At 56.2% G+C, this 24,737-nt stretch overlaps 3 protein-coding genes across 6 annotated transcripts in view; 2 read left to right on the top strand and 1 right to left on the bottom strand.

Annotated features, from left to right (window-relative positions):
- The window catches only part of RBM6 (RNA binding motif protein 6), a 48,375-nt gene extending 38,500 nt beyond the window's left edge, over window positions 1-9,875 (bottom strand). The window contains exons 1-5 of the mRNA XM_015874601.2: window positions 9,755-9,875; window positions 6,786-6,895; window positions 3,495-4,839; window positions 2,572-2,661; window positions 1,513-1,582 (exon numbers count right to left, since the gene is read on the bottom strand). Coding sequence (XP_015730087.1) covers window positions 1,513-1,582; window positions 2,572-2,661; window positions 3,495-4,839; window positions 6,786-6,829 — 1,549 coding nt within the window. The 5' untranslated portion in view covers window positions 6,830-6,895; window positions 9,755-9,875. The remainder of the gene's footprint in view (window positions 1-1,512; window positions 1,583-2,571; window positions 2,662-3,494; window positions 4,840-6,785; window positions 6,896-9,754) is intronic.
- Window positions 9,876-10,115: 240 nt separating this feature from the next.
- Window positions 10,116-14,730, top strand: MON1A (MON1 homolog A, secretory trafficking associated). The gene is made up of 6 exons (XM_015874606.2): window positions 10,116-10,344; window positions 10,831-10,972; window positions 11,173-11,640; window positions 11,873-12,638; window positions 12,751-12,898; window positions 13,763-14,730. The coding sequence occupies exons 2-6, from the start codon at window positions 10,846-10,848 to the stop codon at window positions 13,901-13,903; spliced, it is 1,650 nt and encodes a 549-aa protein (XP_015730092.1). The 5' UTR covers window positions 10,116-10,344; window positions 10,831-10,845; the 3' UTR covers window positions 13,904-14,730.
- An 82-nt stretch (window positions 14,731-14,812) lies between these two features.
- Window positions 14,813-23,275, top strand: MST1R (macrophage stimulating 1 receptor). Of its 4 annotated transcripts, none has more exons than XM_015874603.2 (21): window positions 14,813-15,035; window positions 16,036-17,333; window positions 18,348-18,536; window positions 18,619-18,744; window positions 18,814-18,984; window positions 19,127-19,296; window positions 19,364-19,541; window positions 19,640-19,785; window positions 19,896-20,057; window positions 20,162-20,258; window positions 20,335-20,556; window positions 20,630-20,776; window positions 20,844-21,000; window positions 21,185-21,277; window positions 21,326-21,580; window positions 21,661-21,741; window positions 21,818-21,999; window positions 22,074-22,183; window positions 22,259-22,424; window positions 22,505-22,641; window positions 22,716-23,275. In XM_015874603.2, the coding sequence occupies exons 2-21, from the start codon at window positions 16,116-16,118 to the stop codon at window positions 22,960-22,962; spliced, it is 4,254 nt and encodes a 1,417-aa protein (XP_015730089.1). In that variant the 5' UTR covers window positions 14,813-15,035; window positions 16,036-16,115; the 3' UTR covers window positions 22,963-23,275. The 4 variants fall into 4 exon arrangements, with proteins under 4 accessions (XP_015730089.1, XP_015730088.1, XP_015730090.1 ...); XM_015874602.2 differs by lacking the exon at window positions 14,813-15,035 and adding an exon at window positions 15,464-15,577; XM_015874604.2 differs by lacking the exon at window positions 14,813-15,035 and adding an exon at window positions 15,464-15,577 and having other exon boundaries at window positions 19,876-20,057; window positions 20,379-20,556.
- The last annotated feature ends 1,462 nt before the right edge of the window (window positions 23,276-24,737 follow it).

The raw sequence follows: 24,737 nt of genomic DNA, 5'->3' as shown, positions 1-24,737 counted from the left end.
TCCTCTGGCTTTTGCAAGCTGGGAAAACTTTATAATAAATCTGCTGTTGCTGAGATAGACTGAAACAGAATGCAGCTTTCACAGTGATACCAGGAAAGCTGCAGCTCTCATTCCACATGTGACCATCAGCAGATATGAGGGCTTCCACACTGAACACCAGACACAGCATCTCAGATGGTTCCCTCTGAAACTGGGAATGGGTAAAACGCAATGGTTCTCTAATGAGGGCAGTGAGTTCTGGCACTAAGTTGTAGTAACGAACGCAAGGAAGAGACTTACAGAAACGTCCCCAGTTCAAGTGATTTATTACTGCAAAGTTCCTTGTTTCAGAAAATCAACAACTGGCAAATCACATCGAGAAAGGCAAAAAGTGAATGTGCTGCAATGGTGGGGCTGTGCTCAGCGCTGCACGGCTGAGAGCCACGCTGTTCTCTTAGAAAAGAGGAAAGGAAGCAAGAAAGATTGCGCCCTTTAAGCCGTGTTTGTTGGGCCAGACCAGATTATGTAACACAAGTGTTCTTTAGTTCAAAGGTTCATGAGAAGGTTGTGAAATCTCCTTCGACAGCTTCCAGAAACAAAAATATACTTGAGAAATACCCAACTGCCCCAGTTTCTGTCCCCAGCTACTAAACACCCAGGAAGCCTTTATATAAAGTATTGACAGGAAGGATTCTGGCTGCTCCACGTGCAACCCATGCTGGTAATATGAAAAAGCACTGACAGTAGAAGCCTTGGTTTAGAAAGAGACAATGGAAAGAGCTCTGCTGTTTTCCTCTCTTTGGAAAATGACAGAAAATGACAACTTTGGAGCAGGAGCCATTCGCTACCATCAGAACAGGAGAAGTAACTTTAGATGGTCCTTCTGTTTCAAGGCATTCCCTACTAGCAAAACCCAAACCTCTCCCCAAGACTCACCCCTCCTTTCCTACCACCGCACATCCATGTTTGTCTTTACTGTCTGGCCCAGTATTTGGATATTTGCTTACAAAACTTGCTTTCTCTTTTTTTAATGTTTCATATCTAAGAAGGGTGACAGTTCCATGTTACTGAAGAAGAAGCAAGAGGGAATATCAGGTTTCATGGGGCCGCTATTTGTGTAGTATGTGTTCCACAGCCTCACATCTCAGAAACAAGACTGAGAAAATCCAAAAGGATTGAATAATGTTAATTAAAAGAGGAAAAAAAAAATCTGTTGGGTGTTAACCTGTTTTTTGTTTGATGGGGTTTTTTTTGCTTTCATCCTTGGTAGCTATTAGAACAGCCTTGCTGCTTTTTTCCAGCTGCTCCTACAGCCAGAAGCACCAGGACAAGCATTAGCTCTGAAGTAACATTGTGCACAGCCACCAGTTCTGGAGACGTAAGAGCCAAATACAGAACTCAGTGGGCATTTTCATTCCAAAATACCTGTAACTATGGCATCAGTGACTCCAGTCAAACTGGCTAGGTACATATTGGTGTGAAAAATACCCTCCTGTAAACCCCAAACCAGAAGCACTGGCAAAGCATTCTCACCTGAACTGTAATCCTTCAGTCGCAAGTTCTTCACAGGCATCCCATCTGGCCCTCGGAAAGCATTGAGGATCTAAAGGAAAACCAGGATCCACTTCAGTCTCCAAAACAAAACCTCAGATAATGAAGTCCTTGCTCATGTACAATCCTTTTCCCCTAAGGCTTCTTTTGCTAACTCAGTTACAAACAGCCACACTTCCCTGATAAAGTCCCCACAGTACCTGAGAACTAGTTTTTGAGTTTTGGGGAACATCTGATCATTTGGCTTTAACTAAGCAACCACTATTAACAACAGAACTCAACTCAAAGCTGCTCCGTCACACTGATCACAGCCACACAGCTCCCCTCTGATCCTTATTTAAGGTCAGAGAGATCTCACTGCCTTTAACAGACAGTTTCTGCCATGAGTTCTCTACTAACCAGATTCCAGTATTACGCCTCAGAAGGGCTGATCACCACAGCTAAACCTTGCACTAACTGCTGTGTGTAGGTGTTCTCCAGTCTGGAGCTATCACAAAAAGGGAAAAAAATTAATTAGAAGTGGAAGCCTTTGAAAAGATAACTTTTTTTTTTTTCCACCTTGTAGCCCAGATTATTGGGTTTTTTACACTAAAAATGAGCAGGAGACATCTTGTCTGTCTTCATGAGATCTCAATTTAGCAGTTTCAAGCAACCACGAAAGAAAAAGTTCAATCAAACGCCAATGTCCTCCAGACTCCAAACGTAATAGCAGAAGTAATAAAAATATTGTCTCTATATAAAGTAATCCTGGAAGGAAGGCACGTTAAAAAGAGTCTGGCGGTCGAGGCTTTCACCCACCAACATCACATATGTGACTGCAAAAAAAAAGCCACCAGCATTTCCAGGCCTTCAAAAAAAAAAAGCAGAATAATCAGTTAAGAAAATAACACTGCGATCATTTCTATATTGGGATTTTCCTTGGGGAAAATGACAGACTGTCTGAATTACACTCACCAGGCTTAAAAATGCTAAGTTTAGAAACATTGCATCGAAGTTTTGAAAGTCCTGCAGTGAATTCTGGATGAAGAACAACCCACTTACATCATCCTTCGTGGCAGTTTCAGGCACTCCTCCGAGCCGAATGAGCTTGCTTGGCTTCACGAATTCAGGGCAGGTCCGGTAATCCTGGTCCTTGAGTTCACACAATCGAAACGTTCTGTTATGTTTTTTAACAAATCTGACATACTAACTCACAAGTTACACAAACCATAATGAGGTAAAGCAAGGTATAATACAAAGGCTCATAAGTAGTACAGCTCGTGTCTTTACCATAACATTGCTTAAGGTTCAGAGAGCTCTGCAACATAAGCACAATGAGCTTTGCGTGCTTATCACGCTATGCAATGAGATCCAGGTCCAGGAAGCATCTCCCTACAGTCTACACAACACAAACAAACTGTAAATGCCATGAGCCCATCCTTGGCCTGGATCGCATCCATCTCCATGTTTTTGAAACATGAAAAGCAAAAAAAACCTCTGCCTGCTTTCCAGAAGTAGGAAATGAATTCAGTAGTACCTGTTAATTCAATGGTTATCATTAATTTCAAGTTTCAAAGTTGATTCTGAAGGTAAACAGCTGCACTGTTCTATGTCCATCTGTCCCAGCAGCTTCTCTATACGGCACTTATAGGCAGATATCCAGAAGAAAGTAACGTAGCCTATGTAATACTTCTCCCATAACTCCCTCCCTCTCTTTGTCTGGTCATTTTCAAACTGGGGACTTTCTGAACCACATCTGCTTGTACGTGTTTAGCAATTCTCAATTGAGAAACTGCATTTCTCTGAAGAAGATATTTCTAAGACAGAAAGCATGACCACTAAAATGGCCTGGAGCAAGAGGCTCATCTCAGAGAAGAACAGTGAATTAGGTCAGAACTGATGTCACATGAAGAGTCCCACCCAGCTCCTTGTACTCACTGGACAACACGCATTCAAGAGAAATCTCAAGTGACAAAGCCACTTACCTGAAGGTTCTTGTAGGGCCTAGAATCTTTGCTGGGTTTTCCCTCTGCAAATGACTTGCCATGTTCATAGTCAAACAACTGACATGCTGGCAGCCGGTGATCCACATCACGATACTCAATGTTTCGGTAGTCCGTATCTTGCCTTCCAAGGAAATCCAGGTCATCTTCACCCTTTAACCCAAGATCAGAATCGGATCTTTGCTGCTCCCCCCCAGAAAGCTGCTGCTGCTGCTGTTGCTGCTTGTTAGCAAAGGGCTGAGGTTGCTCCTCTTGGTCCTGAAGAGCAGGAAGAGGTCCGCGGCTATTTTGGAAATTGTGCGAAGCGTTGTCTTTGAGACCCAATCCAAGGGACTCCTCTTCTCTGGCTGGTGCTTCCGAGTGTTGAAATTCACCTTTCTGACTACCAAAAGGAGTTCTTTCCAGACCAAGCACAGGCTCCTCTCTCTTGCTGGTGTTTAAACCAGAGCCCTCTCTTTCTGCTAAAGGTACGGTAGATTGGTTGCATCTAAAATCTACAAGGCTTTGATCCACAGGAGGCATTTCCCTGTCTGAAAAGTCCATAGGAGGAGGCATATCTCTGCTCCTAAAGTCCTGATCAGACCGGGACCTGTGCCTATTTCTGAAATCTGATGATGGTGCGTTTCTGTTTCGGAAGTCCAAATCAGAGGTGCCCACACCTCTGAAGTCCAAATCGGGTACATCCCTGCTTCTGAAGTCTGAATAGGAATGGTCTCTGCCCCTATAGTCTAACTCGGGCACATCCCTTGCCCTAAAGTCTGAATGAGATCCATCTCGACCTCTGAAATCCAGATCAAAAGATCCCCTTCCCCTGAAGTCTGATGGAGGCTCATCCCTACCCCTATAGTCCATGCTATGCGCTTCCCTGTCCCTGTAGTTCATACGGAACGTCTCCCTGTTTCTGTAGTCCACTGGAGGAACGTCCCCACCCCTGAAGTCCATAGGGGGCCCTTCTCTCTCCTGAAAGTCTCCGGAGTACATATCCCGGCCCCTGTACTCAGAAGGGGGTGGCTCCCTACCTCTGAAATCCAGCTGAGACTCATCTCTGCCCTGAAAGTCAGACGGTGGGAAATCTCTGCCCCTGAAATTGTGGTGCCCCTCCCCACCTCTGAAGTCACTACGTGGTCCATCTCTAGCTCCAAAGCTGAAAGAAGGTTCCTCTCTGTTGGCAAACTGAGGATTGAGGAGGCCTGCGAGTGCCTGGATATCAAAAGGAAGTGATTCTCTGCCAGAGAAGTTGCCAGAGTGTCTTTCTTGAGCAAGACTATCAAGGGAAGGAGGATAGTCCCTGTTCCACCCGGGAGCAAACCTTTCTTCTTGGCTCCCACTGTAGAAATAAAGACAGTATTATTCATAACGTGCTTAGAGTCTGAAATCTATATAGCAGCACATTCTTCTCTAAACTTTTTATAGAGTGGTGTAACAGTCTAAGATCCGCAGAAGATATTGATGTTTGGCAGTATAAGATGAGGCAGCATACGACAGATGTGAGAAAGTAAACTTGGGTGCTCCCATTTCAGCACAATTTCCAGAAGCACTCAACAGGGAATACCTGCAATATTAATGGGTTAATGATGGTAGCAATCCACATAGTCCTGCACTGCACACAGCTCTGCAGCTGTTCAAGGTTCCACCAGCTGGTGTGTTTGTTTATGAGCATCACCAGCACATGCTTGGGAGGAACAACTTGAGCTTAAGTTCTCTGGGCAATATTACAAACAGCTAATGTAACACATTGTCACGAGGCACACAAAAGCAAAGGCTACCAAACATGCTCAAGTAACACTCTATTTAGACTCATTTTTGCCTCTCGTGCTGGAGTCTAAACCAGCAAAATACTGGCAGCTATCGGTTCAGACTCTGAAGATGCCTCACAGGAGCACAACCATAATCAATGTGTGCGATTATCCTGCACTCGTGCTTCAAGACAGGCTGTCCTGTACCAGCGTTACAACCAGATAGCCACGAGCTCTCCTGATCCCTGTAAACCACCACTCAGGAAGAAGTTTCCTTTTAATACAGTTTATCAAAACCCAAAGTTTGGGGTTCTTTTGTTCTTTTGAGAGCCACGTTTTAAGCTACCTGTAGAGCTAAGCTCTACTGCACGACATTTAGAAAAAAGAATAGCAAATAAAGCAATCTAAAGAAACACCAAATCCCACCCGAACCAGTGGACATTTCATTTGCAGCTTCAGCAAGATCCTCTTTGTGTTTCACTGTAGAATCAGTGAAAATCATTGTGAAATCATCAACAAAACGCACATTTGTAATTGAACTGCATACAGATTGACTAAGCTGCAAGCCCCTGCTTCACCACCACATACAATAGGAATAACTTTTGTTCAAGGTTAGAATTCCCCACCCAGCACAGTAAAGAACGATGCCAATTAAATCCACTTAAGAATCAGCAGAGCAGCACTACCAACAGGGCCACAAATCACTCTCGCAGCAACAACATTAAGGCAGGTTCTGCTGGACGTTGTTCTTTGTGATCAGTTTTTCCCATTACAGTTGGATAATTATTTGAAATACCCTTGTTACAAAAACCTATGGTGTGCCAGGAGGAAGCACATTAATCATGCTGATATTCAAGTCACTGAGGTGGACACGTGAGCAAGGGATGAAAGAATTACACGCAATGGAGGGAAGCCCTAACTCTTGGTGTCTCCTTTTTCTATCCAGAGCCCCACTGCAGACACAGGGTCCAGTAACAAGCAAAGAAACATGAGCTAAAAAACATCACACGGTGCAGGTCAGAGACACACGAATCTTCACAACACTTTCAGTGACAGTCAAAACCATATTGTGAAGGAGCAGGGCTAAGCACATGGGGATATTCTGGTCTCCATTAAAGTGAGGTTTACACAAAATCAGGTGCAATTAAACTGACAGTATTTCTGAAGTTAAGGCAAGAACTGCAGTCGATGAGAATCAACGTGACCTCTGGGTCTTAACAGTGGCTATTCACATGGCACAGCACCACCTCAGCTTACAGCACCTAAATGGACCATCACTAGAAAAGGTGCTGCAGAGAAGGAACAGAAATACTAAAAACAACTGCCAATAAAAAAGGAAAGAAAAGAGCAAAGCTGCACAGAACTGCAGAAAGCTACATGTAGCTTAACTTGCCTGCTCTTAGCTCCATGAGGACCTCCCAGCTTTGGCCAAACCTGCACACACATCCACTGATGTGCACAATGGCAATCAGAAAGTTCCCACTGCTTTTTGTAATGAAACACGTTACAGAAGCAAGCTGTACAATGCAACGCTTACCGAAATGATCCCGTCCTGTTGCCCTGTCGATGGTCTCCCCACATGTTTTCTTTGTCTGGTTGGTTTCCAGAAACAGGTAATTGACTGTAAGAACACCAAGACAGCACAACCTGTTGAATAAACAACGTGACAGTAAGCCACGGGCAATGAAAATGCATCATGGAAGAAAAGCATCGCCAACTGGGGAAGGCACGTGGGGACATGTGAGATCCATAACTGCCCATGGTGCCTCTCAGGCATGAATGAATTTAATTGCTGTGGTTCTATACATTCAAAATTACAAGCTTCAATTGACTTCTGAAATGAAACTGTCAATACGGGCAGGCAAACAATGTGGTATTTGCTCTTGATTAACATAAAGCTTCCCAACATACTGTGCTGTCTAACACTATTCAGAGCGACTGGAAATGTGAGAACACCACAATCTATAAACAGCAAAGACCATTCCTGAACAACAGTTTGCAATTAATGTTTAATCCAAACTATTTCTGCCAACAGCTCTTTGCTGCTCAAGGAAACCATCACCACAATTGGTCTGCTAGGCTTACTTTGCCCTCGGAAAGTATCTAGATAACAGAGTATGCTTTGCCAATAAATCATTACAGGCTCTGTTCCTCCAGCACTGCCCTAATCAAGCTGAGCGATAGGAACAGTACATGCCTCAACATAGGGCTAAAAACCTAATCCACTTCCTCCCACCCATAGCAAAGGTGAGGACTTCCAGAGGATTGCTAAAGTCAGGCCTCCAAGCAGGAAGGGCATCCATCTGCACCAGAGCACAGCACAAAATGGTGCATTGATGCTCTCAGATCCGCTCCGGCTAATCCTGCTGCTGTGGTTTAGGAGCTTATCCCACACATCAATCAGTCTGAAACTGTTTGCCACCCTATCACAGTAAAGGGTGGGTTCATATCATTGAATTTGACATCAGCTCTCTCCTGTCCGGTTCTGAACTCTACTTACACACCAGACACCTTCACCTTGCCCAGATGAGTGCAGTCTCCACCACCAAGCCAGCAACGTGGAACAGGGTTGTGCCCAAACACCAAGGTGAGGAGACCTGGGGCTCACATGCTTCTACAAAACGAGTTCTAAAGCAAACGAACCCAGCTGCAGCAGTTTGGTGGAACAGATGGCATGGACAGTCACCACCAGGCACTGCTAGAGCAAAGGAAAGCACATGACATCCTGTTTCTGCTCGCTTCCAGAGCTCAGTAATTCTGTACACACAGCAGGTCAAAGGCACAGCAGGAGGCAGGTGAGCTCCGGGGCTCCAAGTGGTTCCACATGGGCATGCACAGCACCAGCTCCACATGGCAGCCTCAGCTCAAGGGGTGACAAAGCCCCTCTCTGTGATCACTGTGTGGATCTTTGGTTAAACCAGTGCTGCAGAAATAAGGTCCATCCAAACAGCCATGAAAGCCTCAGTGCTGGGCCCCTCATGTTTCATGGGGCTCTTGCTGTGAAAAGAACCTCCCTCCTCCCAGGATTCCCTCCTTAAACTCTACCATCTTATCTTTAACAGGAATGAACTGCAAGGAAGTGGATTCCTTCCTTCCACTGAGGCAAGTGAGATGGCAGTGGCACTCCTTGCTATGGTGGCTGTCACAAGCCAGTCCTCCCATCCGTGATCTTTAGCAGCCTGAAGACCTGGAGTTTCTTGTTCTTCCCTTTCGGATTTCCTCCTCCACTCCACTTTTCATTAAGCCAGCAAGCTTAGCAATGCTTAAACAAAAAATCCCTTGCCAACTGCGAACTGTTTAGATCCACCCTTGAGTGCTAGGAGTTTCACACCAATTACTTCTGCCTTCCTTTGGTCACAGCTCTACATCTGAAGGAGATGGGATAAAGGATGCTTCAGAACAACAACAGCACGGCCATAGAATGCACAGTGTGGTCCAAGTTGCTCACAGAGCCCAGATTTACAGCTCTTTTTAGGAGATAATTATAATTATACTGGGGATTCAGGAGGGTTGATGTGCATACTGAGAGTATGTATTATGCTTCCCTCATCCTCTCCAGCTGGTTCTGCTTCCTGGTGGAAGAAGGCACCCCCAGAGAAGGCACAAAGGTGCACCGTAATCATGGAATGGCCTGGGTTGGAAAGGACCATAATGATCATTCAGTTCCAACCCTTCTGCTATGTGCAGAATCACCAGCCATCAGACCAGGCTACATCCAGCCTGGCCTTGAATGCCTGCAGGGATGGGGCATCCACAGCCTCCTTGGGCAACCTGTTACAGTGTGCCACCACTGTCAAGGAAGCTCCTCTGTGTCTGTAGCTCCTCCTGCAGCCGGGGCTCCCACAGCCCTCCCAGCACTCAGGGGACAGTGCAAGAGAGCTGTGTGTCCTGGCCTTCACATATAGTCATCCTAAGGCAGCCCCCCTCCTTTCAATGCACCCAGCAAACACCGCTGCCAACCTGGGGATGATCCGGTTCTGCTTTCACAACATGCCAAGCCCAGCAGCAGACCTTGTTCTTTTAGATCTCTTACATTATGATACATGGAAGTGAGGGCAATCCAATTCAGCTCCATTAGGCACCGGGCCGGGGGGTTTCACTGGGGAACCAAACGCTCCGTGCGCTCTTTGCTTGTATTACAAACAACGGGCTGAACTTCAGTCCCTCCCACTCCCGCCCTCCTCAGGCCCAAAGGGACTCGGTAACAGCGGCCGGTAACACCGGGCACCGACACGTTCATCACACGATCCGGGTCCTCGGGTTCCCCACGTTCACTCGGTTCCGCCGCTGATCCCCGTTCCGTTCGTACCGGTTCACCCTGAGCCCGCAGCCCCGGGAACGCGGCCCGGCACCCCGGAAACGGCCCCGCTCCCTCCCCACTCCAAGCCGCGCCCCGTCCCGCCGCTCCCCGTCCCCGTGCCGAGCCGTGCCGCCCTCATCTTCCTTCCGCCGCCTCCATCCCCCGTTATGGCCGGGCCGGGCCCGCGGGGCGTTGCCGCCGCTCACCTGCACCGCACCGCGCCAGGCCCAGCGCCCGCTGCCGGAAACCCAAAGTTCCGGTGCTCCCCCACTTCCGGCTCCGCCGCGTGGCACGCCGGGAAACCGAGTCCAACGGCCGCACTACCGCTCCCGGCAGCCCCCGCGCCGTGCCGCTGTACCCTCCGTTAGCGCGGGGCATGACGGGAGCTGTAGTCCTGATGTGACGGCTGCGAGCGCGGGGTGCGCACGTGAGGACTACATCCCCCAGAATTCCGAGGGACGGCGGGGAGGGGGTTGGTCTGTGGGGCGGGGAAGCGGCCGCAGGGCCCGGGCCCGGCCGGAGCCAGCGGGGAGGAGCGGAGCGGGACGGGAACCGAGATGGCAGCGGGCGGGGGGCGGGACGGGACGGGGACAGGGGCAGGACGGGGAGCAGCAGCCCATAGTACCCATAGTACCCATAGTACCCGCTGTACCCGCTGTACCCGCCGTAGCGGCGCCTCACGCTGCGCTTAGGCCGCGCCGTGTCGGGAGGAGGCTCGAAGGTCGCCGGGTGCCGCTGTGTCCTTCGGCCCGGCCCGGCCCGGCTGCCCGGTGTGTACACGGAGCGCCCTGTGCATGTGAGTACGGGGCTGTGCCGGGTACGGTGTGAGAATGGATGTATATGGATGTATATGGATGTATATGGGTGTATATGGGTGTATATGGGTGTATATGGGTGTATATGGATGTCTATGGATATCTATGGATGTATATGTGTGTGTGCCCCCTCCACCCGGCCCCGGAGCCGTCCCGTCCCGTTCCCTCCCTGGCCCATAGGGCTACACACCCGCCCTATGCAGACACTGCTGGGACAGGCCGCTCCCTGACCCCCCTGTTCTGCCCCTTTACCCCCCCCAGGCTCGGGGCTAATCGGGGCCAAGCCGGGATGGAAGGTGCTGGGGCCTCGGGAGGGAGGAAATCCTGCTGGATTAGAGCAGCTCTCTGACGTCTGAGTGAGCTCGGGTGCTGTGCTGAGCCAGCAGCGTGTGGACAGGACACTGGCGCTGCCCCTAGCAGTGGTTCGGAGGGGAATACCATGGGCTGATGATGTGGGTTCCATGCAGGTCCCGCCCCAAGGAATGGCTGCGGATGTCCACAAGAAGAAAGGCTGGGAAGTGCCCAACGGGTCCCTGGCGCTGGGAGATGGGCAGCATGCGGAGCGCTCAGAGAGCCCCACACCGGGGCTGGCACAGGGGACGGAGCCAGGTAAGGGACAGAGCTCACAGTGGGGCTGGAGGAGGGAAATGCAATTGTAGCAGGATCTGCACGTCTGGGTGCCATGGGACAATAGTACCCTGCCATCTCCTAAGGGGAAGGAGAGCAGACCCCTCCCTGATGCCCTCCATCCCTTCTGCACCACCCATCTGTTGCATTGGTGCAGGGTGGACGCTGATCCTTGTTTCCAGGTGCGGGCCAGGAGGGAGCCATGTTCGTGCACACCCGCTCCTATGAGGACCTGACGAGCCCTGAGGACGGGGGGGCTGCGGTGCGGAGCCGTGAGGAGAGGCGAGGGGAGCCAGCCGAGCCCACGAGCATGGAGCAGATCAGCAAGGACTTCAGCGAGCTGAGCACACAGCTCACAGGCATGGCCCTCGACCTGGAGGAGGAGATGAGACAGAGCCAGGAGGAGAAGCTGGAGCCATCCCCACAGGCCGCCCGCCACGACTCGGTGCTGTCAGGAAAGGAGGAGGAAGATGTGACCATGGACACCTGGCGCATGCATCGGAAGCACGTCTTTGTGCTGAGTGAGGCTGGCAAGCCCGTGTACTCCCGCTATGGGTCTGAGGAGGCCCTCTCCAGCACCATGGGCGTCATGATGGCTCTGGTGTCCTTCCTAGAGGCTGAGAAAAACGCCATCCGGTCCATCCATGCAGGTACTGTGTTGGGAGTTGGGACAGGGTGGTGACACAGCATGCGGTGTCCTGGCCCACGTCATCCAGGGGTTCATGCAGCAGTGTTCAGCCCATGTCCCTGCCACTGTGGGATGTGTTAGCTGAACCCAGGGGCAGGCTAGTGACTGGGGGGAGGTGGGAGCTTCCCTCTGCAGCCTTACACACTCAGGCTTACATCTCTGTCCCCAACCCGTGGGGACTCTCTCCCAAGCAGACGGCTACAAGGTGGTCTTTGTGCGGAGGAGCCCACTGGTGCTGGTGGCAGTGGCGCGGACCCGGCAGTCTGAGCAGGAGATTGCCCACGAGCTGCTCTACATCTATTACCAAATCCTGAGCCTGCTCACCTGGACTCAGCTCAACCACATCTTCCAGCAGAAGCAGAACTACGACCTGCGCAGGCTCCTTGCTGGCTCTGAGCGCATCACTGACAACCTGCTGGACCTTATGGCCCACGACCCCAGCTTCCTCATGGGTGCCGTGCGCTGTCTGCCCTTGGCTGCCAGCGTGCGGGATGCCGTGAGCACCAGCCTCCAGCAGGCCAAGGCCAAGAGCTTGGTCTTCTCCATCCTCCTGTCAGGGAACCAGCTGGTTTCACTTGTGAGGAAGAAGGATCAGTTCCTCCACCCCATCGACCTCCATCTGCTCTTCAACCTCATCAGCTCCTCCTCCTCCTTTCGGGAGGGTGAAGCCTGGACTCCCATTTGCCTCCCTAAGTTCAACTCCAGCGGTTTCTTTCATGCTCACATTTCCTACCTGGAGCAGGAGATGGACCTGTGCCTGCTGTTGGTCTCCACTGACCGTGAGGATTTCTTCACTGTTTCTGACTGCAAGCGGCGTTTCCAGGAGCGCCTGCGGCGGCGAGGAGTGCACCATGCTCTGCAGGAAGCCCTGCGCACCCCCTTCTACAGCGTCGCCCAGGTGGGCATCCCTGACCTGCGGCACTTCATCTACAAGTCCAAGAGCTCTGGGCTCTTCACCAGGTAAGGACGATGGCAGAATAACAGCTGGGGAACTGTCAGGGAATCCCCTCCTTCTCCACAAATCCCCTTCTCCAGGGAAGGTGGGGGCTAATGGGGTACTGTGTTCCTGCAGCCCTGAGATCGAGGCACCCTACGTGCGGGAGGAGGAGAAGGAAAGGCTCTTGGGGCTCTATCAGTATCTCCACAGCCGGGCTCACAACTCGTCACGCCCCCTGAAGAACATCTACTTCACGGGCCCACGTGAAAACCTCCTGGCTTGGGTAAGGGCTGTCTTTAGAGTTGAGATGACCCCAACCTCTCTGGTCCTGAGTGGCACAATGCAGCTCCAGCTCTATGGTCACCAGGATGGCCCCCAGCCCATGCATGGTCCTTTTGGGTGTTCCTGTGCCAGAGTGACAGGGCTGCCATGTAGGCTACCCTGCTGCTCATGGGGGGTTGGAAGGGATGTCAGGAGATCGAGTTCAACCCCCCTGTCAAGCAGTACCCTACAATGGGTCATGTAGGTTGGCATCCAGACAGGTCTTGAATACCTCCACAGAAGGAGACTACTCCTCCTCTTTGGGCAGCTTGTTCCAGTGCTGTCACCCTTACTATAAAGAAGTTCTTTTCTGTGTTTGTATAGAACTTCCCATGTTCAAGTTTTAGGTCATTACTGCTTGTCCTATCACTGCACACCACTGAGAAGAGCCTTCTCACATCCATTTGACTCCCACCTCCCTTTATATATAGAAGGGATATGAATATCCCTTTAGATATTCATAAACATTTCTCAGTCTTCCTTTCCCCAGGCTGAACATACTCAGGTTACTCGGTCTTCCCTCAGACAGGAGATGCTCCAGGCCCTTCATCATCTTTGTGGCCCTCTGCTGGACTCCTAGGAGATCCCTGTCTTTTTTGAACTGGGGAGCCCAGAACTGGACACAGTATTCTAAATGTGGTGTTACCAGGGCACAGTAGAGAGGCAGGATCACCTCCCTTGACCTGCTGGACACAGTTTTTAGTGTCCCCCAGCTCAGAAGCTCCTGTTTCCCAGTCCCGGTAGCCCATTGTGGACACACGCAGTGCCAGCTTCACGTGGGGATGTGTGGATTCTTGGCCATTATTTACCCTATTTCTTTGCCCAGGTCACCAGCGCCTTTGAGCTCTACATATGTTACAGTCCTCTGGGGACCAAGGCGGGTGCCATCAGTGCTGTCAACAAGCTCATGAAGTGGATCCGCAAGGAGGAAGACCGGCTCTTCATCCTCACACCCCAGACGTACTGACAGGCGTGGTGCCATCTGAAGGACCCCTTCTGTGCTGGGGAGCTCATCTCTCTGGAAAGCCTGGACTGTGAACCAGGGGAAAAGGAACAGGGAACCCTGAGGGCATGGGGAAACTGCCCAAGCTGGGCGGGAGAGACAAGGTGCAAAGCTGCCCAGGTAATGTGGTGAGCAGGGCTTTCTCTCACCTGCAGGCAGTGCCTCCCTCATCTGGGGAGCTGCCCTTCCTCTGCAGCCTCCCGCTCCGTCCTTTCTGCTGCTGTGCCCATGGAGGGCAGGTGACAATGCCCAGCTGGGGCACTGCCAGCACTGCTCCTCTCCCCACTTTGGGGGAGCTGGGCCCCCCCAAGTGCTGGGCAGCCCCTGATGGTCCCAGAGCTGGGAGCCGGCAGGTTTGTCCCCACGGCACCAATGTGTGCCCAGTCCCTTTCCACTGAGGCCACGAGAATGATGTCCCTGGGGATGCTGTAAAGCAGGGCAGCAGGCTCCTGCCTGTGGGGACACAGAGCAGCCCCAGTGAGACTCGGGGTGCTTGGATGCCCCTCTGTGTGCTCGTGGTGCTGGCTCTAAAGCAGCAGCTGTGATGTGCCCCCCCCAGAGCCCCAGCTGGCATGGGGCACTGATGTGTCTTCACTGCATCACGGGGTCCCTTATCCTCCAAAAAGCAGCCCCTAGAGCCGGGCTTGCTGTGCGAGGATCACCCCCCCGCGGTGACACCGAGGGGCCGGCAGGAACCCGGCAGGGCTAACGCGGGGGCTCGGCTCCCTTATTTATGCTCCTGCCAGATTGTAGTCGCTTGTCTTTGCTCATAAACATTATCTGGACCCGAATCGAGGCTCGGCACTTTAATATTGGGTTGGCGGGGGCCATCTAGGGGTCCGCGTTGTCTGTTTGGATGACATCGGGCGGAGCTGGAGCGCCAAAAGGCCCCGGGAGGAGGCGGCTGGGGCCAGCTCATGTCGAAACCGGGAGGGAACCTCGGGGACGGAGGAAGGAGCGGTTGGGTAAGGCTCGCAGCCAGCGGCACTGCCGGCTTTACGCAACTCGGGCTGCATGAACCCGATGGCGGCGGCTGCGAACCGACCCGGGGAGCAAAGTCCCGGCGGATGCGGGCGGGGGGCAGAGCCCTGCCCAGGTGAGTGCAGGAGGAGCGCTCCGAGCTCGGGCTGCCCCGGGCGCACAGATTTGAGGGCAAAACAGTGCGGTTCACAGGGTGAAAAACATCCCCTTCCTGCCACGGGAGCAGCGGCGAACCCTGCACCGCCTGCACGCAGCCCTTGAGCGGGGTTTGGGGAGGGAAGGGGGGCGGAGGGAAACAGCCACGAGGTAAACGACGTGTCCCGGGGAAATAAGTTACACTTGTGGAACGGGGAAACCGATCCGACCCGCCCGCCTGGAAACCAGCCGTAACCGGGGCCCGGGCAGCTTCACACCGCCCGCCGTCACCAAACCCCGCTGCGCCGCCCCCGGCACCCGGAGCCCCGCACGGTGCGGGGGTAGGAGCCGCCCCTCCCCGCCCTGCCCCGGCACAGCCCCGCCCTGCCCCGGCACGGCTCGGTACAGCTCGGTACGACTCGGTACGGCTCGGTACGGCTCGGTACGGCACGGCTCGGTACAGCTCGGTACAATAGGGCTCGGTACGATAGGGCTCGGCACTGCCCGCCGCGCAGGGACCAGGTGAGCGCCCGGCTGGGCACGGCTCGGTACCGGACAGGGCGCGGTTTGGCACGGGACAGCCGCTGGGAGGGGCGGGCGGGGACAGCCGGAACGGGACAGGGCCCGGCGGGGCGGGGTGGGGAGCGGCCGTGGGGCTGCTCGGCGATCCGCGTGCCGGAGGGTGAATGGGCTCCTCCCGGTCCCCGAGGTGTCCCCGCAGGGCTGGCCGCGGTCCCCAACCCTGCCCTGCTGAGCCGGAGGGGCCCACAGTCGGGTCCCCGTCCCCAAGAGGAGCTCGGAGGGGCCGTACCCGATGGGATTTGTCACCTTCCATAGGCCTGTAGGACTTGGGTTGAGAGAAGTGCCATCCATCCCCGTGTTAGCACCTGGCACACGGCCATGGGGAGCGCATGGCACATCTCTCTCCCCATCCTCGCCCCGGTGCTGTGGGTAAAGCCCTGTCCCTGTTACTTCTGCAGATGTGATGGTGACCTGTCCTCCCTGCGTCCTGGCCCCTCCTGGTGCTGAGTGCCATCAGTAGCCCCGTGCAGGCGGCAGCATGGGGTCACAGTGCCCTGTGTGGTGCCTCCTGCTGCTCCTCGCCCCATCCCTGCTGCAGGCCGGCACCTGGCAGTGCCCCCGCATCTCTTACAGCTCCACCCGCAACTTCTCAGTGCCGTATACGCTGCCCAGCCTCGATGCTGGCAGCCCCGTGCAGAACATCGCCGTCTTCCCCAACCCGGCCACCATCTTCGTGGCCGTCCGTAACCGCATCCTGGTGGTGGATCCCGAGCTGCGCCTCCGCTCCGTCCTCATCACCGGCCCCACAGGCAGTGCCCGCTGTGAGATCTGCCGCCTGTGCCCTGTCGATGTGGATGCCCCAGGGCCCGAGGATGTGGACAACGTGCTGCTGCTGCTGGACCCGGTGGAGCCGTGGCTGTACAGCTGCAGTGCGGCACGGCACGGGCTCTGCTACCTGCACCGGCTGGAGGTGTGGGGCAGCGAGGTCACCATCGCATCCACCCGCTGCCTGTACTCGGCTGCGGCCAACAACCCCATGTCCTGCCCTGACTGCGTGGCCAGCCCCCTGGGGAGCACCGGCACCGTGGTGGCCGACCACTACACCGCCTCCTTCTACCTGGGCTCCACCATCAACAGCAGCATAGCAGCGCGCTACAGCCCCCACTCAGTGTCGGTGCGCAGGCTGAAGGGCACAGAGGATGGCTTCGCTGACCCCGTCCATTCACTGACGGTGCTGCCACGCTACCAGGACATCTACCCCATCCACTACATGCACTCCTTCACCGATGGGGACCACGTCTACTTGGTGACGGTGCAGCCCGAGTTCCCCGGCTCCCCCACGTTCCACACACGCCTGGTGCAGCTCAGCGCCCACGAGCCCAACATGCGGCACTACCGTGAGATCGTCCTGGACTGCCGCTACGAGTCCAAGCGGCGGCGGCGGCGTGGGGCCGAGGAGGAGACGGAGCGTGATGTGTCCTACAACGTGCTGCAGGCTGCCCATGCTGCCCAGCCTGGTGCTCGCCTGGCCCGTGACCTCGGCATCGATGGCTCCGAGACGGTTCTGTTTGGTGCCTTTGCTGAGAGCCACCCGGAGAGCAGTGAGCCGCAGCACAACTCGGCCGTGTGCGCCTTCCCCTTGCGCCTGCTCAACCAGGCCATCCGGGAGGGCATGGACAAGTGCTGCGGCACCGGCACGCAGACACTGATGCGGGGCCTCAGCTTCTTCCAGCCGCAGCAGTATTGCCCGCACAGCGTGAGTCAGTCGGGGCCGTGGGGGCTGGGGCCGGGTTGCACTGGGACCGGGTGGCACCCAGGTGTGGTGAGTCACCGCTCCCACCCCCCAGCTGCCTTATCACGAGCTGCTGGCGCTGGGCCCGGTGTCGCTGTGTTTTAGGGCTATGCTGGTGTGGCAGGCTCTGGCTGTGCTCCCTGCATGGGATCCAGGTGTGCAGTGGGGCCCAAAGTGCCCTACACTCTATCCTTGCTGTCCCAGCCCCCGTGGCTGTCCCCAGCATGGCACTGTAGGTGGCTTCCCTCCTCGGCTGTTTCTTTGCAGCGGGGCTGGGCTCATGCTCTGCTGCACAGCTGCTCCACCATCGCCCCGTGTGCCCAAACAACTGCAGGCGGAAGTGTGCGGAATCACCGGTCCCGCAGTGCTGCAGGGCAGGGAAGCACGTCCCAGGGATGGGCCCCAGCACTGCAGCACAGCGGGGATAGGGCAGGGCAGCTGCACATGGCATGAGCCTGCCTGTTCTCAGCCAGGGCGAGGCGCAGTCAGATCTCCTCCCTTTCCTGGCAGCATGCAGCAAGCAGCTCACCATCGCTCTGCATCATGCTGCCAGGAAGGGGACCCTGGTCCTGAGCATCTTGATGGGATCTGGGAAAGATCTTAAGGGCACACCAATGCTTCATATCCCTCTCTGCCTCAAGCCTTAGTGTGTTTCTGGGGCTGGCACTGGGACAGCAACCCTGCAGTGCCAGAGCTCATAACCACATGCAGATGGGGAGGGAGGGCAGGGCAGGATCTGACGCTGCTTGGGGATGTCCTGGTGGGGGGGGCATGGATGCGTCATGCCCCCAAAAATCCCTGGTTCTTTGTTACAGCCCAGAGGGGAGATCAGTATATGCATCCCTGGTCTGTCTGGCTCCAAAATATCTCACATCTCAGAGCCACAATTGCTCCAGGGCTCACACCCACCCTTAAGGGTGCAGGGAGCTGGAGAGTTGTGGGGTGTTTCTGAGGTGCCCTCATTATGTTTGGCTGCAGGTGAACCTCTCAGCACCAGTGGCCAACACCAGCTGCTGGGACCAGCCCACCCTGGTGCCAGCTGCCTCTCACAAGGTGGACCTGTTCAATGGGCGCCTGTCCGGCATCCTCCTCACCTCCATCTTCGTCACCGTCCTCCAGAATGTCACGGTGGCCCATCTGGGCACAGCACAGGGACGTGTCCTGCAGGTGGGTGCCAGCTGAGGCCATGCAGTGTGCACGGTGCCAGTCAGGTGCCCAGTGTGCTCACCTGATGCCTGCCCCACTGCAGATGGTGCTGCAGCGCTCCAGCTCCTACGTGGTCGCCTTGGCCAACTTCTCTTTGGGTGAACCAGGACTGGTGCAGCACGCCACAGGGCTGCAGGGACACTCGTTGCTCTTTGCTTCTGGCACTAAGGTAAGCCGGGCAGTGGGGCAGGGTGTGGGGCTGCAGAGCACCCCGCTCAGCCCTGCTCTGCATCCCCAGGTGTGGCGTGTGAACGTCACCGGCCCCGGCTGCCGACACTTCTTGACCTGTGACCGCTGCCTGCGTGCCGAGCGCTTCATGGGCTGTGGTTGGTGCGGGGATGGCTGCACACGACAGCACGAGTGTGCTGGACGCTGGGTGCAGGACAGCTGCCCACCCATCCTCACTAATGTAGGTCTGAGCTGGGGGGGAGGGATGCGGGGGAGAAGAGAGGGAGGTGGCACATGGGGTGATGGTGGTGGGACCCCTACCCTGGGCTGGGCATCAAGCCCACTTGTGGGGCTCCCCATGGCCATCACCGCTTGTCCCACAGTTCCACCCCAAGAGTGCACCACTGCGGGGCCAAACACGAGTGACGCTCTGTGGCATGACCTTCCACTCCCCATCGGACCCTGCCGCACACCGCAGCCCCCCCGGCCCTTACAGGGTGTCGGTGGGAGGGCGAAGCTGCACTGTGCTGCTGGATGAGAGTGAGAGCTACAGGTGCAGTGCTGGGGGGCACAGCGGGGACGTCCTTCCTGTCCCACCGCTGAGCCCCATTACCCTGCAGGCCGCTGCCCACGTTCCGTCGCAAGGACTTTGTGGATGTGTTGGTGTGTGTGCTGGAGCCGGGGGAGCCAGCGGTGGCGGCAGGGCCGGCTGATGTGGTGCTCAATGTCACAGAGTCTGCTGGGACCTCGAGCTTCCGTGTCCAGGGATCTGCCAGCTTGAGTGGCTTTGTCTTTGTGGTAATGTCCCTGTGCTGGCAGTGACACCAGCCCCCCGTGCCTTGGTTTGGGCATGGTGTTGGCTCACTGCCTGCCCTGCCATCCTTATCTCTGCCCAGGAACCCCGCATCAGCACCCTGCACCCCAGCTTTGGTCCTCAGGGTGGTGGCACCCTTATGTCCCTCCATGGCAGCCACCTCTCAGCAGGGAGCAGTTGGCGGGTGACAATCAATGGCTCCGAGTGTCCCCTGGATGGGCAACCCAGGTACAGTCCAACCATCATCGCAGCACAGCAGGGTCTGCTGGAACAGCTGTGGGCATTGGGATGCCCCTGTGGGCCCACTGTCCCTTCCAGCTCCTGTGCTATGACCCCAGCCAGGGCAATGGGGAGATCCAGTGCACAGTTCCTGCTGCCACCAGCCTGGGCGCAGCCTCTGTGGCCCTGTGGGTCGATGGTGAGGAGTTCCTGGCCCCACTGCCCTTTGAGTATCGCCCCGACCCCTCTGTTTTGGCCATTATCCCCAACTGCAGCTATGGGTGAGTATATGGGGACACCCCGACCTCCCCGCACTGAGGTGCTGGGCACCACAAGCACCCTGGGGACTGCACGTGCCTGGTGCCCTGACCACAGCCTGCTGCAGGGGCTCGATGCTCACCCTCATCGGCACCCACCTGGACTCAGTGTATCGCGCCAAGATCCAATTTGAAGGCAGAGGCGGTGGGAAGACTGAAGCCACGGTGAGCAGCAGGGCAGGGAGCTGTCACCATGGGGCTGTCCTCAGTGCAGTGCCAGCAGCCCCATGCCCACCCACAGGAGTGCGAGGGCTCGCAGTCACCCAACTGGCTGCTGTGCCACAGCCCAGCCTTCCCCGTTGAGACCAAGCCAGTGCCTGGGAACCTGAGCGTGCTGCTGGATGGGGCTGCTGGCCGCTGGCTGTTCCATCTGCGCTACTTCCCCCAGCCCCGCGTGTTCACCTTCGGGCAGCCGGGCGAGCGGTACCAACTGAAACCTGGAGATGATGAGGTTAAGGTGAATGTACGTAAGGGAGTGAGTTGTGATGGGGGGTCACAGTGGGGCTGGCCAGACTCAGGGCTCTCTGTCCCGGCAGCAATTGGGGCTGGACTCTGTGGCTGGCTGCATGAACATCACCATGACAGTGGGGGGCCGGGACTGCCACCCCAACGTGCTGAAGAACGAGGTGACGTGCCGCGTGCCTCGCGATGTGGACCTGTCCCCAGCTGGGGCCCCTGTGCAGGTAGGTACCCCCCAGGGTAACACTGTCCGTCAATGCCCCCGGCCCCGCTGAGCCCCCATTCCCCCAGGTCTGTGCGAATGGTGCCTGCTGGGCACCGGGTTCTGTGCTGCCCGCCTCCTCGCTGGACATGGCTGCCAGCCTGGCCCTGGGCACCGGTGTCACCTTCCTGGTCTGCTGCGTCCTGGCTGCTGTGCTGCTCCGCTGGCGCTGGAGGAAGAAGAGGGGTGAGTGCCAACGCTTACCGGGTGCCCCACAGCCATCCCATGTCTCTGGTGCTATACTGTGCCTGCGGTGCTACCCTCTGCCTATGGTTTAACCCTGTGCCTGCAGTCCCACCCCACATCCAGTGTGCCAAACTCATGCCCATTTGTCCCGGAGTCACCCCTACCCATGTTCTCCCACCTGCAGGTACGGAGAACCTGGAGCTGCTGGTGCACCCTGTCCGGACTGAGCACCCCATCACCATCCAGCGCCCCAACGTTGACTATAGAGAAGTGCAGGGTAAGCAGGGCTGGGGTGCATTGGGGTACCAAGGCCATGTTGCCCCAGTGCCTGAAATTGTCTCTCTCCCCATCCTGGCAGTGCTGCCTGTTGCAGACAGCCCTGGCCTGGCCAGGCCCCATGCACGCTTTGCTGGTGTCAGTGCTGGAGCTGATGCTGTAGGCGGTGGCTCCCCGGTGCCACTGCTCAGAACCACGTCCTGCTGCCTGGAGGACCTGCGGCCAGAGCTGCTGGAGGAGGTGAAGGACATCCTCATCCCTGAGGAGCGGCTCATCACCCACCGCAGCCGCGTCATCGGCAGAGGTGATGTGATGATGCACCCCGGGCACTCAGCCATAGCTTCACCCTCCAGCTCCACAACTCACCGCCACTTGTCCCCACAGGGCACTTTGGCAGCGTGTACCATGGCACCTACATGGACCCACTGCTGGGTGACCTGCACTGTGCTGTCAAGTCCCTGCACCGTAAGTAAGCACCTGTGCCGCGGCCCCACTGCACACAGCCCCACAGCACACAGCCCCATGTCTCAGGTCCCCACAGGTATCACAGACCTGGAGGAGGTGGAGGAGTTCCTGCGCGAGGGCATCCTGATGAAGAGCTTCCACCACCCGCAGGTGCTCTCTTTGCTGGGGGTCTGCCTGCCCCGCCATGGGCTGCCCCTCGTCGTCCTGCCCTACATGCGCCATGGGGACCTGCGCCACTTCATCCGTGCCCAGGAGCGGGTATGGGGTGCTTTGGGGTGACATGGTGAGTGTTGGGGACCAAGAGCACCCTGCTCACCTGTTATACCCTGCAGAGCCCCACGGTGAAGGAGCTCATCGGCTTTGGGCTCCAGGTGGCCTTGGGTATGGAGTACTTGGCCCAGAAGAAATTCGTGCACCGGGACTTGGCGGCCAGGAACTGCATGTGAGTGCAGCTGGTTTCAGTGTCCCCCATCCTCAGTGCCCCAGTGGGGTGCTGGCCCTGACCCCATGCCCGCAGGCTGGACGAGACGCTGACAGTGAAGGTGGCTGATTTTGGGCTGGCACGGGATGTGTTTGGCAAGGAGTACTACAGCATCCGGCAGCACCGGCACGCCAAGCTGCCTGTCAAGTGGATGGCACTGGAGAGCCTACAGACCCAAAAGTTCACTACCAAGTCAGATGTGGTAGGTGCTCCCCCTGTCCTCACCCCCATCCCTCATCCCCTTCTTTGTCCCCCTGCCCCAGCGTGGCTCTCTGTCCACAGTGGTCCTTTGGGGTGCTCATGTGGGAGCTGCTGACACGGGGTGCATCGCCGTACCCCGAGGTGGACCCCTACGACATGGCCCGCTACCTGCTGAGGGGCCGGCGCCTGCCACAGCCCCAGCCCTGCCCTGACACGCTGTGAGTGGGGCTGGGGGCAGTGGGGAGGTGGGATCACCCTGGGCAATGCTGGTGCTGACACAGTGTTGGGGCAGGTATGGGGTGATGCTGAGCTGTTGGGCACCCACACCCGAGGAGCGGCCGTCCTTCTCGGGGCTGGTGTGTGAGCTGGAGCGTGTGCTGGCCTCACTGGAGGGCGAACGCTATGTCAACCTGGCTGTCACCTACGTCAACCTGGAGAGAGGCCCTCCTTTTCCTCCTGCCCCCCCGGGACAGCTGCCCGACAGCGAGGATGAAGAGGATGAGGAAGATGAAGAGGATGAGGATGCGGCTGTGCGCTGATGGGGTGCTTTGCACCATGGATACGCTCCCCCAAGGGGGGCTGTGGGGCACCCACCCTATGGGTTGGGTGCTGTGTTCTGTGGGTGCTGTCTTGTGCTGTGCACTGAGACTGTGCCATGTCCCACGGGGTCCCCCCCACTTGGCCTCATGCTGGCTGGGTGCTGTAGGGCTCATCCTGCACCACTGGGGTGCTGTGGGCCCTGTGTGGGGCTGTGGGGAACCCTGATCTGACCATGTGCCCTGAGGGGTTCTTGGGGCCTCCCTGGGGAAATTCAGCATTTTGGGCTTGATAAAAACCAAATGCTATTTTTCACCAGTTGGTGCTGTGTGCTCTGCTTGTGGGATTGGGGATGGGGTCACCCGCTGCTCCTGTGCAGCCTGGGGACACTCAGTGGGGATCTGGGCACCCAGGAGGTGATGCCAGCACTGATCCCAGCCACATCCTTGTGCTGTTCCCCAGGTGGTGCCCCAGCCCTGTTCAGTGGGGCATCCCCTGCCCAGCACCAGGCAGCTACTTCAGAGCCAGAGCTCTCAAAGCCAACGCTTTTTAATATTGATGGAGTGCATTTCCTCCCCTGGACGCCCTTAAACCTGTGGTTAACCAGCCCAATTAGGAAGCAAAACTCACTGGTTACAGCCAGGAGAGTGCGTGCATCCCCATGGGGTGCTCTCAGTCCGTGGCAGGACGGTGCCCAGGAGGGGACAGCAGTGATACCCTGCAGAGCAGGGCTGCCCACACACACCCCGCAGCCAATACCGGCAGGAACCCCCCCCCCCCCGGCTGCTCATGAGGCGGCACCGGAGCCCGGGGCCATGTCAGCTCCTATTAGTGAAGCTGTCCATCTCTCCCCCTCACCTCACACCTTCACCAGCTGCTTTCAGGGGTGTATTTTTAGCCCCGGCTCCCAGCAGCGTTGCCTCAGTTTCCCCATGGTGGCAGCGTGCCGCTCCGTGCCCATCCGGCAGGCTGCAGCACAGCCCCTGGGTGTCCCGCTGCGGCAGCACGCCTTGCACACGCAGCACTTTAAATGTTTTATTTGGGGAAAGTGCTGTCGTTAGCAGGGATTAATTATTAAAATCGGAGCCATCTCTCAGACGGGAATGGCTGCGCACGGGGCTGCGGGCGCACAGACAGTGGGATGCAGCCCTGCCGCCCTGCAGGGGAGGTGATGGTGACTGGGAACATGCTGGGGTGGCATTTGTTGGCTGCAATGATGGGCTGCCTGCACCCTGCATCCGCAGGGCTCCATTCCCAGCAGCTCATACAGTCATAGAGTGGCTTAGGTTGGAGGGGATCCAGTTCCACCCTCCTGCTGAGGTCTGGCTGCCCCCCACCGGATCAGGCAGCCCAGGGCCCCATCTGAGCTGGCCTTGCATGTATCAGCTGCACCGCTCAGCTTGGTGTCATCCGCAGACGTGCTGGGTGTGCACTCGATCCTGCTGTCTGTGTCACTGATAAGGATGATGAAGAAGAGTTGTCCCAAGAGAAATCCCGGGGGACAGCACTTGTCACCAGCCTGCACCTGGACACGGAGCCATTGACCACAGCCCTCTAGCTGTGGCCATCCAACCAATTCTTTATCTGTTGAATAGTCCAGCCTTCAAATCCATATCTCTCCAACTTAGAGATAAGGATGTGGTGCAGGACTATGTCAAAGGCCTTGCACAAGTCCAGGTAGATGACATCAGTTGCCCTTCCTTTGTCTACCAAAGCCATCGCTCCATCACAGAAGACCACCACATTGTTCCACCGGCAGCCATGAAGCAGTGTGTAA

Source organism: Coturnix japonica, chromosome 12 (assembly GCF_001577835.2).
Source record: "Coturnix japonica isolate 7356 chromosome 12, Coturnix japonica 2.1, whole genome shotgun sequence".
NCBI lineage: Eukaryota > Metazoa > Chordata > Aves > Galliformes > Phasianidae > Coturnix > Coturnix japonica.
This window is presented reverse-complemented; position numbering and strand designations above follow the sequence as displayed.

Excerpts from the sequence above, each read along its gene's own strand:
- MON1A (XM_015874606.2), top strand. The coding sequence starts at position 10,846 with ATGGCTGCGGATGTCCACAAGAAGAAAGGCTGGGAAGTGCCCAACGGG. Across the intron at positions 11,641-11,872 it reads CATCCGGTCCATCCATGCAG|ACGGCTACAAGGTGGTCTTT; the intron begins GTACTGTGTTGG and ends TCTCCCAAGCAG. Across the intron at positions 12,899-13,762 it reads GTGAAAACCTCCTGGCTTGG|GTCACCAGCGCCTTTGAGCT; the intron begins GTAAGGGCTGTC and ends TTCTTTGCCCAG.
- MST1R (XM_015874603.2), top strand. The coding sequence starts at position 16,116 with ATGGGGTCACAGTGCCCTGTGTGGTGCCTCCTGCTGCTCCTCGCCCCA. Across the intron at positions 20,259-20,334 it reads GTGGGAAGACTGAAGCCACG|GAGTGCGAGGGCTCGCAGTC; the intron begins GTGAGCAGCAGG and ends GCCCACCCACAG. Across the intron at positions 21,742-21,817 it reads TGCTGTCAAGTCCCTGCACC|GTATCACAGACCTGGAGGAG; the intron begins GTAAGTAAGCAC and ends AGGTCCCCACAG.